General features: G+C 41.0%; 1 protein-coding gene across 1 annotated transcript in view; it reads left to right on the plus strand.

The window, feature by feature from the left end:
* enah (ENAH actin regulator) overlaps window positions 1-17,744 on the plus strand; it is a 193,548-nt gene that overhangs the window by 115,703 nt on the left and 60,101 nt on the right. The window contains exon 4 of the mRNA XM_084325720.1: window positions 11,695-11,767. Within this exon, the coding sequence (XP_084181846.1) occupies window positions 11,695-11,767 (73 nt within the window). The remainder of the gene's footprint in view (window positions 1-11,694; window positions 11,768-17,744) is intronic.

The following is a 17,744-nucleotide window of genomic DNA, read 5'->3' on the forward strand; positions in this document are numbered from 1 at the left end:
CTTACTTGAACAAGAAGGAATGAATGAATGAAAACTTTATTTAACAGATTGCAGAATGGGTACAAGGCGGGCTTGTAGTGTGAGATCCAGTGTTTAGAATTTGCTCTTTGGATATTTGGGGAGCCACGAGAAAAAAACAAAGAAGTTCCAGCCACTCTTCATATATACAAAAGATTTAATAAATTGCTTAGTTCATATTAGAACAATACAAAACTATTTGTATGCCTTGAAGAAGGCCGACAGCTAGGCCGAAACATGTTGGCAGTTTTTTTTATTGTTCTAATATGAATTAAGCAATTTATTAAAGCTTTTTTTATAAACCCTACTTCCTGTTGCCCTGCAGCTTGTGGACATGTGTCCTGGCTTTCCCACACTTCCAGAACGTTCTGGGGTGGGACGCCCCCCCTTTGTCCTCCTTGACTTGGGTGGCCATTTTGTCCTAATTCGTCATACTGTGATGGGCCTTGCTGTAGTGTATACATGTATATATTAATAACTGGGGGTACATTTGATTTGTCAGTCATTACCGTTGCTTGAATTTAATTTAGTTGTAGTTGGATTAGTTTTACTACCCACTTTAACCAACAACTAATTTGTTAGTTAATAACATTTCCACTATGTTATTTGGGTCAATGAACAACAACCAACAACCACCTTCTGCAAACCTAAATACAATCAAATTAAATCGCCGTCGACTAAAGACTCACTTCTTCAACCATTATCTGAAATGATAAAAAAAAATAAAAAAATCTAACCCCGACTAACCTTGCACTTGTCCTAATAAACTAACCTACACTGTAACACGCAACACTTTGATGAACATTGTTACTCAGCTGATAGAGTTATACCCTTCTTGCTGTCTTGTCGCACAGAACTTGTAAGTCGCTTTGGATAAAAGCGTCAGCTAAATGACTAAATGTAAATGTAAATGTAAATAAAATACTGGCAGTCTTACTGCTTAAAATGTTTGAATATGTGAGACGGAGGATACTTTTGGAGGGTGATCTGGTCCTGTACTTTGATACTTCTCCGTTCGTTCAGTCCACTTTAGACCAACGGATGTTATTCATATATATATATATATTTAGTTATTTTTTAACACTCTTTTGTCGAATTAAATATTTAATTCACATGATGCATCCATTCAATACACACAATTTCTAATACACACAATTTGAGAGAGAGAGAGAATACATTTCTTTTTAACCTGTCTATTCACAACGAAGCATGGTTTGGTTATTCATTGTCATAGAGAGAGAGATTTCCCCCATGACGCTATTTTATCAATTTATTCTTTTTTATATGAAAGATAGACAAAGAATGGAAACAAGACAATAACATGAATAGTCCTCCTTAAAGTGTCAATTCCCTATACACCTTTCGATATTACTTCACAGGTCAACGCTCTGCACAATAACTAAGACTCGTTCAGTGTTCACGCACTGACATCCATCAACCGCACTGGTTTGAGATGTGAGCTCAGTTTTGGCAAGTTACGTAGAAGATAAACTAGCAACGAAGGAACAAAACAACTTCAGGATTTTAGATTTTGGGGGAAAACTGACGTATCTGTGTGTGTGTGTAGTGGGAGAGAGAACAGAGAGCGATAGTTTGTCTGGCTACAGGCTTCACTTGGCCCCCAGCCCAGACACACACACTTCCAGAGTCCACTAGCAAATGTACACACATAAAAATTACAGCGTTATACCAGCGTTATTCAACTTAAGTTTCAAGCAAAATAACGCTTTTCATACACAATCTATACGTAAACCACAGATTATCACCAATCTGATAAACACAAGTTTATATTATAGCGACCTGACAGAGTCTCTACTTTGCCGAAAAACACACGTTTATATTATTGATTGGCAAAAACGCAGCCGGTAGACGAGGGCAAAGTTCCGCAACTTGCGCGCGCGGGCCGTCCGATGTTTAATGACATATTCTCATATTTATTATTATTATACTTATTTAAATGCGAGGTTGTCTGTAGAATCAATGTGAACACAATTACCAATGACTTCTCACAAATTAAACCCTTAAGATCATAGGCGCACACCGACCTGGCCTATCTACGACTGTTTTTCCACATTCTTAAATCCTGTTCTTAGCTAAGAATGAATCCCAGATAAGAAACTATTCAGGAATGCCAGGTAAGTGGAGTTAAGAAGAAATGTCCAATGTGGCTATATCCATAATAGTTAGATCTCTGTCTCTCATTAAATCTCATAGTCTAGTTGTTTGACTATACCAAAGGTCAAACAACTCTGCACTTCTGATGAGCTTCCTCGAGCTAATATGGACGCCATCATTAATGCAGTCCAAAAAGAAGCTTTCCCAGTGGAATTCTCTGCCCTCGCTGATGGCAAAACCCTGCCCAAGAGCAGCCCACTCAGCAAACTCAGTCCTGTGGTTGAAGAAGGCCTGGTGAGAATTGGAGGCAGACTCCAACATGCACCGCTGGACCGTTGCTGAGAAGAACCCCCCTGGTTCTACCCAAACACAACCGACGCCTCTACTCTGTTAGTATCAGAATTATTTGCCAAGTCGTTTTCACACACAAGGAATTTACTTTGGACATTATCGTGCGATATTAGCGGACAGAATAAAGAGAAGAGATTTTATGCAAAATGAGCCAAGTTAAGCACGATAGAATAATATAATTATGAAATAAAATATAGGCCAGAGCTGTACAACTGTAAATAAGAGGTTGAATAAAATTTGATGTGATATAAACTAAATTAAATATAGCACAATAGAATATAATATAATTTTAAGTAACAAATTAAATAGGAATAGGCCAGGTATGTCACAAGCAGATGAAACATCAACATTTCACTGAAGGGGCCATCAGATCAGATGGAGGTGCAAACCTCCGTGCCACCTCTTTGATTGAGGATAATGTATTGATGATTTATAATGTATAGTAGTGGTGTGTATGATAATAATTAGGGGTGTCCGATATTATCGGCCTACCGATATTATCGGCCCATATTGACATTAAAATGTAATATCGGAAATTATCGGTATAGGTTTAACAAATAAAGATTTTTTTTTTTTAATTATTTTTTACATTTATTTAACCTTTATTTACCCAGGCAAGCAAGTAAGAACAAATTCTTATTTTATTTATTGTCAAAACTATGCATAATGTTGTGTTAATTCCAAGAGATATGTAATGTTAATTACCTGAGATTATTCAGTTTGGGGGGGGGGGGGGGCGCATATATCGATATATCGGTATTGATTGATATCGGTATCGGAAATTAAGAGTTAGACAATATCGGTATATCGGATATTGGTAAAAAAAATATATATATATCGAACATCCCTAATAATAATGTATTGATGATTTATAATGTATGGTAGCGGTATGTATGATAATAATGTATTGATGATTTATAATGTGTGGTAGCGGTATGTATGATAATAATGTATTGATGATTTATAATGTATGGTAGTGGTATGTATGATAATAATGTATTGATGATTTATAATGTATGGTAGCGGTATGTATGATAATAATGTATTGATGATTTATAATGTATGGTAGCGGTGTGTATGATAATAATGTATTGATGATTTATAATGTATGGTAGCGGTGTGTATGATAATAATGTATTGATGATTTATAATGTATGGTAGCGGTGTGTATGATAATAATGTATTGATGATTTATAATGTATGGTAGCGGTGTGTATGATAATAATGTATTGATGATTTATAATGTATGGTAGCGGTGTGTATGATAAGCCTACACTGAGGTAATGCCATTTATATTGTGTTGATCCGGTGACCCACAAGGCAGTGGAACTAGCTACAGCGTGAGTCTTATCTGATTGGTCGTTTAGTGTAAACTTACACATACACACGAACGCACACACATACACACGTACCCAAGAACATGCACACGCACACACACACACACACACACACACACACACACACACACACACACACACACACACACACACACACACACACACACACACACACACACACACTCACCCACCTGCCCAATGCTCCATTGACCTGCATACAACTCTCTCTCTCTCTCTCTCTCTCTCTCTCTCTCTCTCTCTCTCTCTCTCTCTCTCTCTCTCTCTCTCTCTCTCTCTCTCAAACTGCTACACACACACACCCATGAGTATCCAAAAGAAAAATATAAATATAATTCTGCTAAAAACAACCCTAGCAGTGACTCAACCTCTACATGGGAGTATTCACAACTCTCGTAGCTCTCTTGTAGCCTACAGTACATTTAGCTTTGAAACTGGTGAGTGTCCTAATGGAGAAGGGCGGGGGAAAGGGACTAAACCAAAATCTAGACTGGCCTGAACTGGATTAGACTGGATTGGATTGAACAGGACTGAACCAACTGAGTCCGGTTTGGACCAGAGGGCCCAACCCCCCTCACTCACTCACTCACTCACTCACTCACTCACTCACTCACTCACTCACTCACTCACTCACTCACTCACGCACTCACTCACTCACTCACTCAGTCACTCGCTCACTCACTCACTCACTCACTCACTCACTCACTCACTCACTCACTCACTCACTCACTCACTCACTCACTCACTCACTCACTCACTCACTCACTCACTCACACACACACACACAGATTATTAATAGCCTGTTGACATATACCATCAAAGAAACGGAAGCATATTCCATATATTCTATTCTATCCTGCTCTGCCTCCAGCCCTGCTTATGTAAGCGCTGTATGAAAGATGATACTGTAGCTGAAATAGGAGAGGCCTGCTGAGTGGAAGTCCTGCCCACTCAGCAGATCTACAGTTTCACAGGAGAGAGAGATGGACAGATAACTGGTGCCATCATGGCCGCTCTACTGTGTGGTCTGGGTTACACTACTGGGTCAGCCTGGGTATCGTTGGGTTATATACTGGGACATACCCGGCAGTGGAGCAGACCTCCTAGTGAACTGCAGATACTATTTCTTCAAATATTTCTTTGACTTTTCCTCCAAGGTGGGCCTACTGCCTCCTCATAACAGAACATTCAGGTAAAAAAAAAAGTCTTGCACGTTAGCTTTGCTTTCCACTACACTACAGGGATAAATGGGGCTAGTCAGGATTTTCTCTCTCTCTCTCTCTCTCTCTCTCTCTCTCTCTCTCTCTCTCTCTCTCTCTCTCTCTCTCTCTCTCTCTCTCTCTCTCTCTCTCTCTCTCTCTCTCTCTCTCTTTCTCTTTCTCTTTTCAACTGTGTATTTATGTGTTAGACAGTGCTTCACTCTGGATTGTGTCTGTGTGTTTATTTATTTATTTCTGCATGAGAGACAGTGAGCGTATATTATGTGGGTGTATGCATATGTGCACTCATGGGTGTGTGTGCGTGCACGTGTGTGTGCATGCCAATGTCTATCTGGGCTAAGGCAGGCTGTACTGAAAAGTTACCTCATTAGCAAGTGTAATGTCAATCAGTCATGTCAATCAGTGTGGCCAAATTTAATTATTTGTTTTTCTTTCGTTTTTCTCTTTTTTTCCTTCATACTTTTTTCATACATTACTTTTTTGGTTGCAAACCGTACATCATATCGAAGGCCAGTTACGCATGATAGCCAGTTACTTAGATGCACAAGACCTATGAAACTCATAATGGTAGATACAATGTACGCTTTGAAACCATCTCCACAGTAGAACATACAGGAAGACACGTATGATTGATTATACTGTGAGCTTCCTGTTTTGTAAAAGGACATGTATGATACAGCCATGATGGCTGTCAAAGTATAAAACACTTGCTCCATTGGATTGGACTCGAGTCTGGTGGTGAGCGGATACGTCACGTTTCTCAATCCTAAAGCGATCAGTGAAATGATGGCCTGTACTAGTCAACACCATGTCAGACAATGTTTAGATAGGGCCTGGCTTAAAAACATGTGAACCTATCCTTTTTCATGTGTCTTAATAATGATAATAATAATAATAAACTTTATTTATATAGCACCTTTCATACAAGAATTGCAGCCCAAAGTGCTTCACAGCAGTGATGTACACACAAAGTAGGCATAAAATGAGCATAAAAGTGGCATAATTATAGACACAAAATTAGCAGAGAATTCATGTTAAAATGTCCCAGAAACTGTTTAATGGATTTCTGTGATTAAAATCTATAGGAAAGATTGTAATAGATTTCTGTGTTAAAATGTCCAACCCCACATGTAATGCACTCCTTACTGGCCTCCCGGGAAAAAACAACAGAACGACTCCAACTCATTCAAAACTCTGCAGCTCGGCTATTAACTACTGTAGAACCAAGAGGAGAGACCAGTGTTAGCTGACTTGCACTGGCTTCCGGTAACATTTAGAATCGATTTCAAGGTCCTCCTCCTTATAAACAAAGCACTAAATGGAACAGGACCAAGCTACATTGCCAATTATCTTGTTAACTATGTGCCCCCTAGAAAAATTGGGGACGCAGCCTTCGCGAATTATGCACCAACCCTATGGAACACCCTACCTATGGACATTAGGGAGGCTATATCACAACATATTTTCAAAAGCAAGCTAAACACTTACCTCTTCATTATAGCCTTTTAATACACCCTGCTACTTGGACTCATTGCATCCAGACTATGATTGCACTGTAGATGAGAACTATTCTATTGCACTATTTTACTCTCGTCTATTTTATGCAAATGTATGCAATGCTCCTATTCTGTCTATTTTTATACTCATTATATGTCTGCACTACAATACAAGTGGGGCCTCAGACCCTGGAGGTGGGTGGGACTCAGACTAGACATTGACAAACAAATTACACCTAAGGACAATGGGTCTCATTCACCAAGGACTTACGGCAAAAAGGGCTTTCTCTTAGGGCCATTTGAGACCTTTTCGCGCCGATTTGGGGATTCACCAACCGTCCCAATAAAACATATATAATTAATATTATATTATAATATATTGTCTATATTCATGTCTTGCCCGAAAAGGTCTCAAATGGCCCTAAGAGAAAGCCCTTTTTGTCATAAGTCCGTTGGAGAATGAGACCCAGTGAAGGACAACAATGAATACAAATGACAAGGGAAATGGGGGGGGGGGCATAGAGGGGAGTAAGTAAAGTAAGGGGTGAGGAGGGGGATTGAGGGAAGGGTGGGTTGTGTAGTGGTTGGCTCACAGGTCAATCTCATGTGATTAGGAGCCTAGACTATCCACAAGCAATTCTATTAAATTGTGAGACTTCGATGTGATCCATGGTTGAGATTAGGGATGTTCGATGTTGGCTTTTTTACCTATACCGATATTGTCCAACACTTAATTTCCGATACCGATATCAACCGATACCGATATATGCAGGGTTTCTCTCCCCCCCCCCCCCCATAATTTCAGGTAATTAACATTACATATCTCTTGTCGTGTAATTAACACAACATTATGCATACTTTGACAATAAATAAAATTATAATTTGTATTTGTTCTTACTTGCTTGCCTGGGTAAATAAAGGTTAAATAAATGTTAAAAAATAAATAAATTTTTTTTTCTTTTTTTTAAACCGATAGATATTTTCCGATATCACATTTTTATGCCAATATCGGTAGGCCGATAATATCGGACATCCCTAGTTGAGATTGTTTCCTATGATATGTAATTTGAGAGAAGGCCCAACCATTGCCCAGTATTGCAGTTTAAGAGGATAGTTTTCTTGGCGACAGCTAGGGAAACGAGCAGGGGTTTGGTGTTCTGGACTAATAAATTGATAGCAGTAGTATCCCCAAGTAGGCAGAGGGAGGGGAAGAGAGGAATGCTGCAGCTCATGACCCTGGATAGCGTATTGATGACGGAATTCCAGAAGTCTTGAACAGGTGGGCAGAGCCAGGTGGCATGGAAATAGTTGTCTGGGGTGTTGAGGGTGCAATGGGAGCATACATCTGTGCTTGCATATCCCATTTGAAACATCCTGTGATCTGTGTGATATGTACTCTGTGTAACACCTTATATAGGATTAATTGAAGGTTAATGTTGTTAGTCATTGTGAATGTGTTGGTGCAAATTTGTTCCCAGGATACGGCATTGGGAGAGAAAGCCAAGTCCTGTTCCCATTTTGTGAAGGGGAGATGGAATGTAGTGTCTGCGCTTGCCAGTATTTTGTATATTTTTGAAAATATTTTCTTCTGTGATGTTATTTTATTCACTGCTAATATAATTGGAGGTGGTTCAAGATCATTTTGTGTAGAGTTAATTTTAGATATCAAAATTGATTTCAGCTGTAGAAATTGGAAGTGTTGGTCTGTCCCAATGCCGTATCCTTCAGTCAAATCTTGAGAAGTGATTAGGCTGTTGTCTGTGAAGATGTGGTGAAGATGAGTAATGCCTTTTTGTTTCCAAGCTGGGAAGTATATGGGTGATTTGCCGAGTTGAAAGTCAGGGTTGTGCCAGATTGGGGTGTAAATACAGGGGGGTTAGTGTGTTACCAGTGATTTTGTTGGCTTTCCACCAGGCTGTCAGAGTTGTGAAAATTACTGTATTCCTAAAACAACAGTGATGTTTTATGCTTGTGCTAAAGAATGGCAGATCTTGTGGTGAGATTTCCATGCACACATCCTTCTCAATGTCTTCCCAAGGGTTGTATTGTTGGGTAGGGTGAATCCATTTGTAGATGTATATTAATTGGTTGGCCAGATAGTAGAAAGTTAGGTGCTTCAAGTCCTCCTTGGTTTTAGTTTTTTTGAAGGGTGGTTAAATAAATTCTTGCTTTTTTTTATTCTTCCAGTAAAACTTAGTAATGGTGGAGTCCAGGGAGTTGAACCAATTGGTGGTAGGCTGGGTTGGGATCATAGTGAATAAATAATTTATTTTTGGGAGAATTGACATTTTGACAGTTGCTATTCTACCTATTAGTGAGAGTGGTAAGTTTAGCCATCTTTGTCGTCTTTTATTGTTTTTAACAGTGGGATACAATTTAGTTGAAATAACTCTGACAGCCTGGGTGAAATGTTGATTCCTAGATATCTGATATTCCATGAGAGGAAGGGGAAGGATGGGCTCTGAGCTGCAGGACTCCCATCACCCCCCGCAATGGCAAGATGATTGACTTCGACCCATTTATAGCATAGTCTGATATTTTAGAGAAGGAGTCTATGAGTTTGGTAGTTACTTGTAGTGAATTGGTTGGTTCCTGTAGGTATAACAACACATCGTCTGCATAGAGGCTGATCTTATGGTGAGTATTGTGTGTAAAGATTCCTTTGATATCATCATTTTGTCTGATTGCTGCTGCGAGAGGTTCAATAAAAAGGGCAAAAAGAGAGGGGGAGAGTGGACATCCCTGCCTGGTTCCCCTGTGAAGTGTGAAGCTTTGTGATGTTAGTCCGTTAGTAGTAGTGCCTGTGGTATATTCTGAAGCCTGATTGAAATTCCTCCATGATGTTGTTTTATTTAAGAAAGGAGTTCATTTGCAGGCGTCACAGCAGCGAAGAAGCTGATAGCATTGAGATGGAAGGAGCCTGAGAAGCTCACAGTGATTAACTGGTCCCTAACACTGATGGATGTGATTTATCTTGAGATATCCACAGCGCGGGTGATTGGGGTGGGACAGGCTGGGATTGAACTGTGGGTCGCAGCAGCCGAAAAGGTCAGAACCGCCGTGTGCGGCTGAGCGGGGTTGGGGTACTTGTCCGGGGGAGTCCGGCGGTCTCGTGGGAGGGGGAGGAGGAAATGTCTTGTTTGTCTTGTCTTTTGTGTTGTCCTCCTTAACTTTAACTGGGGTAATTTTATTGGGGGGAGCTATTTTACTATTTCTTTCACTATTTGGGCACTTTTACACAGTTCCTGTGAGTCTATGGAACACCTCTGTAGGTTTTTTTTTCTCAAAAAGGTTAATTGTTTTGTATTTCTAGTCAAGTACTCAAAAACAGCATTTTTCTACCTCAAGATCTTAAGCCGTTTTGAGGCTGGGCTCCAACCACTGTGTGGCCTGGTGGCAACTGCCACATTATTATGCAGCTGAGAAATCTCTGACATCACAGATATGCACATTTTCAGATGACTCAGTTCAGTGAGGGTGAATATTGTGAGGGGAATTGGAAGAATGCGCCAATATGAGAATTTGAGACATAGATCCTATTAACAGTTTGAATGCCCAGCAGGGGGCGCACATTTAGTGCTTGAATGCCCAGCACCACTTCAATGTTAACGTTAATATCGCCTAATCTATGTTTTAAATTATGGCTATGTGTCTAATCTGCCCGTCGCATTATCAATGACCCATTTCCAGTCAACATTGTCGAACCGGATTGTTTTTTTATCGGTTCATTTCCGTTTTATATCATTTTGAAAAGCCCTCGTTTTCACGGAAAAAAGAAGAGATTCCATGATAATCACCCTGTACTGGAATATTCTAGAACGTTGTCATTTTTCGGCCTATTTATGAATCGTTTTCAAATAAACGCTAGATTATCGATAGTATATGTGTACGTGTGCACGCTGGTGCCGCGCGCTGAAAATCGATTCTCTCAGTTCCTGATCGCTTTTACAGTCAAAACAGCCATATCACATTATAGGGGAAAAGCTTATATCTCCGTGAAAACGGGTCTGATTATCCTAATACTGGTAAAATAGATTCCTTACCTGAGATCAGATGGTATCCAAATGGATTATTCCAATTCCTGATCGCCATTCCAAAAATCGATCCTTTTATTGATCCACCGCGTATACTGTACAACACATAATCCCTGCTGCTCTGAGGGTCCAGAATGAAGCTGATCGACTCCGGTCACATGCGTGAGAAGTAAAATGTGGAGTCCGGGTATTTTTTTCTCATGCCTTTTCATCGAGTCCAATCCAAAAGGGTGAATTACCATCTGGGAGACGATAGGGGGCGCTTTTTTCACATCTAAGCGCCTGGAGTGGCTGATTTACCAACAGTAGACTCGGTTGGTGAAATATGAATTCAAATAAAAAAAATAAACAAGAAAAAACGAATATTCTCGTTATGGGCATTCAACCCGCGGGGGGTAAACCCGAGAAAACTCAGGTAGGTCATCCAAAGTGTTAATATAAGTCCACATGGCCGGGAAACGGTGCTGAATACTGGGAAAGGCCATTTATAAGATAGTACCCCTTTAAATTTTAAAATGTTATACTCTGTTTTTATAATTTTCGTTATTTCTATTGTTATTATTATTGTTGCTGTTATCTCCCTGTGAAGTTCTGTTTATTATTATTATGGTTACTGTATTGTGTTGTCTTGTTTTCATGTAAAAAAGAATAATAAAAAAATTTGATAAAAAAAAAGAAAGGAATTCATTTGGATTGAGACTATTTTTTGCTGATGAATGGGCGGTTGGATATCGGTCTATAGTTGGTCAGTACATTAGTCTAGTTTGGGTTTCTTTAGTAAGGGTTTTACGACGGCTGTTTTGAATGCATCTGGGAAAATGCCCGCCAATCCCTTAAGACTGGCTTACCATCCGAATGTTGTAATAGTAATACAGTAACGGTGTAGGTACCAGATCTGCTCGGTCTTGAATTTATATGACCAAATACTGTACATTCTGGATTATCACTTCAAATGAAATGGTTACTAACTTTATTAATTTTTTCTTACATTAGCAATTCTTAAGCAGCATTACGGAAATGGCAATAAGTTAACCCACCCACCTACAATCCCCTTGCAGTCTACAGTGACTCACCCTGCTATCGCTGTATGTGTCGCCCCCTACAGGCCCCACATTGCCAAGACAGAGCCCCCAGGTGCAAAACGGACCCTCCCCAGAGGAATTGGACCAGCAGAGGAGGTAAGGACGGGGAAATACACACACACCCCATAGCCAGATCCGGGAGCAGCTTGTGGACTTCAGAAGAGATTAGAAAGAGAGATAAAACTGATCTGAAATCAGACGGTAAATCTACAACCTGTCAACTGATGGATCCATCCCTGATTGTAAACTACCGCACCGATCCAAAAACACACTGGCAGACATCACACACACACATACTCACACACACACACACACACACACACACACACACACACACACACACACACACACACACACACACACACACACACACACACAGCCACACAGCCACACACACACACACGCACACACACACACACACACAGACACACACACACACACACGCACGCACACACACACACACACCTACACACATACTCACACACCTACACACATACTCACACGCACACACACATACTCTCTCACACACACACACACACACACACACACACACACACACACACACACACACACACACACACACACACACACACACATACTCACACACTTTCATACAACGTTCACTGGTGCTTCTTGTCAGCTTTGTATTCAGACGAAAATTTGTTGGCGAGGTCTTGCTCGAAAAAGAGATCATTGATCTCAAGTGACTACCTGGTAAAAATAAAGGTTAAAGAAAAGTTTACCTGTAAGACCCTCGGTTGCAAAATTACAACAGCACTTTTAGCTTTTAGCTATTTAAAAAAATATATATATATTTAAATGTTTCTTTTAAATGTTTTGAGCACATTTACATAGTCAATGGGTCCTTGTTCAGCCTCACAATGCTATTGGATAGTACATGTGTTTATAGGTCCCACGTTCTGGCCTCTGAAGTTGATAATGTCAATTTAATTTGGGCCTTAATTAACATCTGTCTCTCTCTCTATCTATTTATATCTCTATTTATCTCTGTCTCTCACTGTCTTTCTCTTCTCTCTCTCACTCTGTGTCTCTCCCCCACTCTCCCTTTCCCTCTATCTCTGCCTCTCTCCCACTCTCTCTCTCTATATATCTCTTGCACTCTCGCACTCTCTCTTACATAATGTGTGTTTTTCTGTATTATGTAATAATTCAAGCTTTTCTCACTTCATGTATAGTAAGGTCTGTCAGAGTACAGACACACAGACACACACACACAGACACAGACACACGCACACACAGACACACGCCGTATTAGAGTCATATTAATCAATACCAGCTGGGTGCTGTTAGATCTGGTTTGTAACTTGTTCAGGGGGGAAAAAGACAATTATATCTGTGGAGCCACACACACGCACACGCACATGCACACGCACACGCACACACACACAGAAACAGGAAGACACATATAGACATAATGCATACACGCGTCATGTTCACACACGTCACAGACACAAAATTAAATACACACAGACGCCAACTGCTGGCACCCAGGAAAGCAACCGTGTGTATCTAGAATGAGACCTATTATAACAGCCACCGTCTGTGTAATGAGAGGATGGGTCACTATGGTAATTTTGGGGAAATAATTCAAATAAACTCCGAATTGTAGCTCTAACCTGGCTGTCCAAAACACATGGAGTCACGCTGCCAAACATTTTTCGTTTCAAATGAGTTGAATTACTCGAGGTGCGTCGATTCACACGTCACCGGACACCTACACGGCTTGGCAAGCGGACATGCCACCGCTAGGCCAAAAGAGATAATGGAAGCATATATTTTATTTAAAAGTCGTGATTATATTCTAAGTCCTATTTTAAGCAGGTCTGCTTCTGGACCATAGATAATGTCCATGGAACATTCCAGAACCTCCTCGGGTTCCCAGAACTATGAGCTCATTTCAGTCTCTCGCCCCCCCCTCTCCCTCTCTCTCTCTCTGTGTCTGTCTCTCTCTACATATTATACATATTATAGTGATGTATCATGCTAGCATTCTTACAGTGTGAGTCAGTGGTTCATGGAAGTCTGGCTGAGCTGGTCGCTGGAGGGTCTTCCCGGACTCTACAGACTCTGGGTCTGGAGTGTTTAATATTATGTGTTCTTTATGTCTTTCTGTCTGCCACCCCCCTCTCTCTCTACTCTCTCTTTCTCTCTCTCTACTCTCTATATCTCTCCATACTCTATCTATCCCCCCTCTTTCTCTCTACTCTACTCTCTCTATCTCTACTCTACTTTCTACTCTACTCTACTTTCTACTCTATCTCTCTCCTCTCTTTCTCTTTCTACTCTCTCTCCTCTACTCTATCTCTCTATCTCTACTCTCTCTCTACTCTCTCTCCTCTACTCTCTCTCTCTCTCTCTCTTTATCTTCTCTCTCTATATGGCTACTCTCTCTCTTTCTCTCTCTCTCTTTCTCTACTATCTACACTCTATCTCTCTTCTCTCTCTCTTCTCTCTCTATTCTCTCTCTCTCTCTCTCTCTCTCTCTCTCTCTCTCTCTCTCTCTCTCTCTCTCTCTCTCTCTCTCCTCTCTCTCTCTCTCTCTCTCTCTCTCTATCTTCTCTCTATCTTCTCTCACTATATGGCTTCTCTCTCTCTCTTTCTCTACTATCTACACTCTATCTCTCTCTGATCTCTCTCTATTCTCTCCCCCCCTCTCTCTCTCTCTCTCTCTCTCTCTCTCTCTCTCTCTCTCTCTCTACTCCTTTTACGTTCTGGACTCTAGTCCATATTTAGCAGTCAGTGACAGCTAGTCAATGGATGAGGATCTGACCTGCTTCACTCACTGATGTCATTTTCTGATACGGAGCCAACACTCTCTCAGCAAGAGACAGAAAGAGAGAGAGAGAGAGAGAGGTGGAGGGAGAGAGAGAGAGAGGTGGAGGGAGAGATGGATAGAGGGAGAGACAGAATGAGGGCGAAAGAGTGAATCATTTAAAAGAGGATGTATGTGGTGGCGTACACCAGCTTACACCTGTTCAAAATACAGTATACACACATAAATACATACCATATAGCCTCACACATAAACACACAATATTACATACCATATAGCCTCACACAAACACACATGAATACATACCGTATTGCCTCACACATAAACACACGGTTTATACACAGGGGATGTAGATGTATGTGCATGTGTACTCACAAGTACACACACACACAAACAGACACACACACACACACACACACACACACACACACATACACATGCTAAGTGTTCTCTTCACAGGAAGCAAAAGGTATGACCCTGGTATTTTATTAGCACAGTTAAGAGTCCTATTAATACACAACTGTCCACTTAGACTGAAGTATGTACGTATACACACTGTGTGTGTGTGTGTGTGTGTGTGTGTGTGTGTGTGTGTGTGTGTGTGTGTGTGTGTGTGTGTGTGTGTGTGTGTGTGTGTGTGTGTGTGTGTGTGTGTGTGTGTGTGTGTGTGTGTGTGTGTGTGTGTGTGTGTGTGTGTGTGTGTGTGTGTGTGATGCACAGAAATAACTTCCAGTGATGATATCATTGAAGCTTCTGTTCAGCACTAGCCAACCACTGCCTTGAGTCAATAGAATAGAACATAATAGAATATAACATAATTTAATGGAACAGAACAGAATAGAACATAACAGAATAGAATAGAATAGAATAGAACGTAACAAAATAGAATAGAGCAGAATTTAATATGGAGGGGAGTTGCCGTGGTGTTAATTATGCTGGAGTCACAGGAGAATATGAGATCCAGGGAGCTGCCAGCCTTGTAGGTGGGAGGCATGACGGTGGGAGTCGAGTCAGAGGATTGTAGGAGACTGGGATGAGTCAGTCAGGCAGCTGGAAGTCCCCCATTAGGAGAAGGGGGGTGCCATCTTCTGGGAAGGAGCTTTAGAAGCATGCTGTCCAGTTCGTTTGGGCCGTGTTCGAGGGGACCTGGAGGTCGATGGAGAATAACAATGTCTCCCAGGCTGAATGAACTCTACTTCAACCTCTTTGGTTCGTGACCCCCCCCCCCCCCCCCCCCCCCCTACTCAATCAAGCAGAGACAGAATGGACACTGACACTAAATAATGATTTTTATTTCCCCTGTTTAACTTCACTACCTATTGGAAGAGGGCCTTAGGCTTCAAATATACCACCTTATTTCAAAAGAAAAAAGAAAGGATCCAAACCAGAGATTGTGAACTTTTTTGCATGACCCCCTAAAATAATCTGACGACCCCCTTGGGTGTCCCAAGCCCCACTGCTGTAGATCAGATCTTAGATCAGCTGTATAGTACTCCTTGGTCCCTGTATGCAGAGCATGCAAGGATTTAAGACCTCTGCTTTACTGCTTTTGAATACATTTAGAATATAACTTGTTTTCAGCACAACCAGGTCTGTTTAATGTAATATGTTTTAATATTACATTCGATTGAGCTACTTATCAAAACAAATTTTATAGATTGACAGATGAATAGAGGACGTATGTCTCTCAATGTGATAACGGATATATAAATATGAAGTCAGGGGCGTGCACAATGGAAAAGGCCCATAAACATTATCAGATGGCCTAAGTACCGACATGGCCTAACCAACAATGACACACACCACATTCTCCACAGACCATAAACGCACACACACACACACACACACACACACACACACACACACACACACACACACACACACACACACACACACACACACACACACACACACACACACACCCACACACACAGAGCTATGTCTGGTACTCTCTTAATACTACCGCACTACCAAATGGTTAACCCTTTCACTACCACACTACCAAATGGTTAACCCTTTCACTGCGACAATACAGAAGGTTAACCCTTTCACTACCACACTAACAAATTGTTAACCCTTTCACTGTGACAATACAGAAGGTTAACCCTTTCACTACCAAATGGTTAACCCTTTCACTGCGACAATACAGAAGGTTAACCCTTTCACTACCACACTACCAAATGGTTAACCATTTCACTGTGACAATACAGAAGGTTAACCCGTTCACTACCACACTACAGACGGTTAACCGGTGGCAGTGAAAGGTTAACCTTCTGTAGTGTGGTAGTGAAAGGTTAACCTTCTGTAGTGTGGTAGTGAAAGGTTAACCTTCTGTAGTGTGGTAGTGAAAAGTTAACCTTATGTAGTGTGGTAGTGAAAGGGTTAACCGTTTGTAGTGTGGTAGTGAAAGGTTAACCTTCTGTAGTGTGGTGGTGAAAGGTTAACCTTCTGTAGTGTGGTAGTGAAAGGGTTAACCTTCTGTAGTGTGGTGGTGAAAGGTTAACCTTCTGTAGTGTGGTAGTGAAAGGGTTAACCTTCTGTAGTGTGGTGGTGAAAGGTTAACCTTCTGTAGTGTGGTAGTGAAAGGGTTAACCTTTTGTAGTGTGGTGGTAAAAGCTTAACCTTCTGTAGTGTGGTAGTGAAAGGGTTAACCTTCTGTAGTGTGGTGGTGAAAGGTTAACCTTCTGTAGTGTGGTGGTGAAAGGTTAACCTTCTGTAGTGTGGTAGTGAAAGGTTAACCTTCTGTAGTGTGGTAGTGAAAGGGTTAACCTTATGTAGTGTGGTAGTGAAAGGTTTACCTTCTGTAGTGTGGTAGTGAAAGGGTTAACCTTCTGTAGTGTGGTAGTGAAAGGGTTAACCTTCTGTAGTGTGGTGGTGAAAGGTTAACCTTATGTAGTGTGGTAGTGAAAGGGTTAACCTTATGTAGTGTGGTAGTGAAAGGGTTAACCTTCTGTAGTGTGGTGGTGAAAGGTTAACCTTATGTAGTGTGGTAGTGAAATGATTAACCTTCTGTAGTGTGGTAGTGAAAGGTTTACCTTCTGTAGTGTGGTAGTGAAAGGGTTAACCTTCTGTAGTGTGGTAGTGAAAGGGTTAACCTTCTGTAGTGTGGTGGTGAAAGGTTAACCTTATGCAGTGTGGTAGTGAAAGGCTTAACCTTCTGTAGTGTGGTGGTGAAAGGTTAACCTTCTGTAGTGTGGTAGTGAAAGGGTTAACCTTCTGTAGTGTGGTGGTGAAATGTTAACCTTCTGTAGTGTGGTAGTGAAAGGGTTAACCTTCTGT

Source organism: Notolepis coatsorum (assembly GCF_963971535.1).
Source record: "Notolepis coatsorum genome assembly, chromosome: 12".
In the NCBI taxonomy this organism is placed as follows: domain Eukaryota; kingdom Metazoa; phylum Chordata; class Actinopteri; order Aulopiformes; family Paralepididae; genus Notolepis; species Notolepis coatsorum.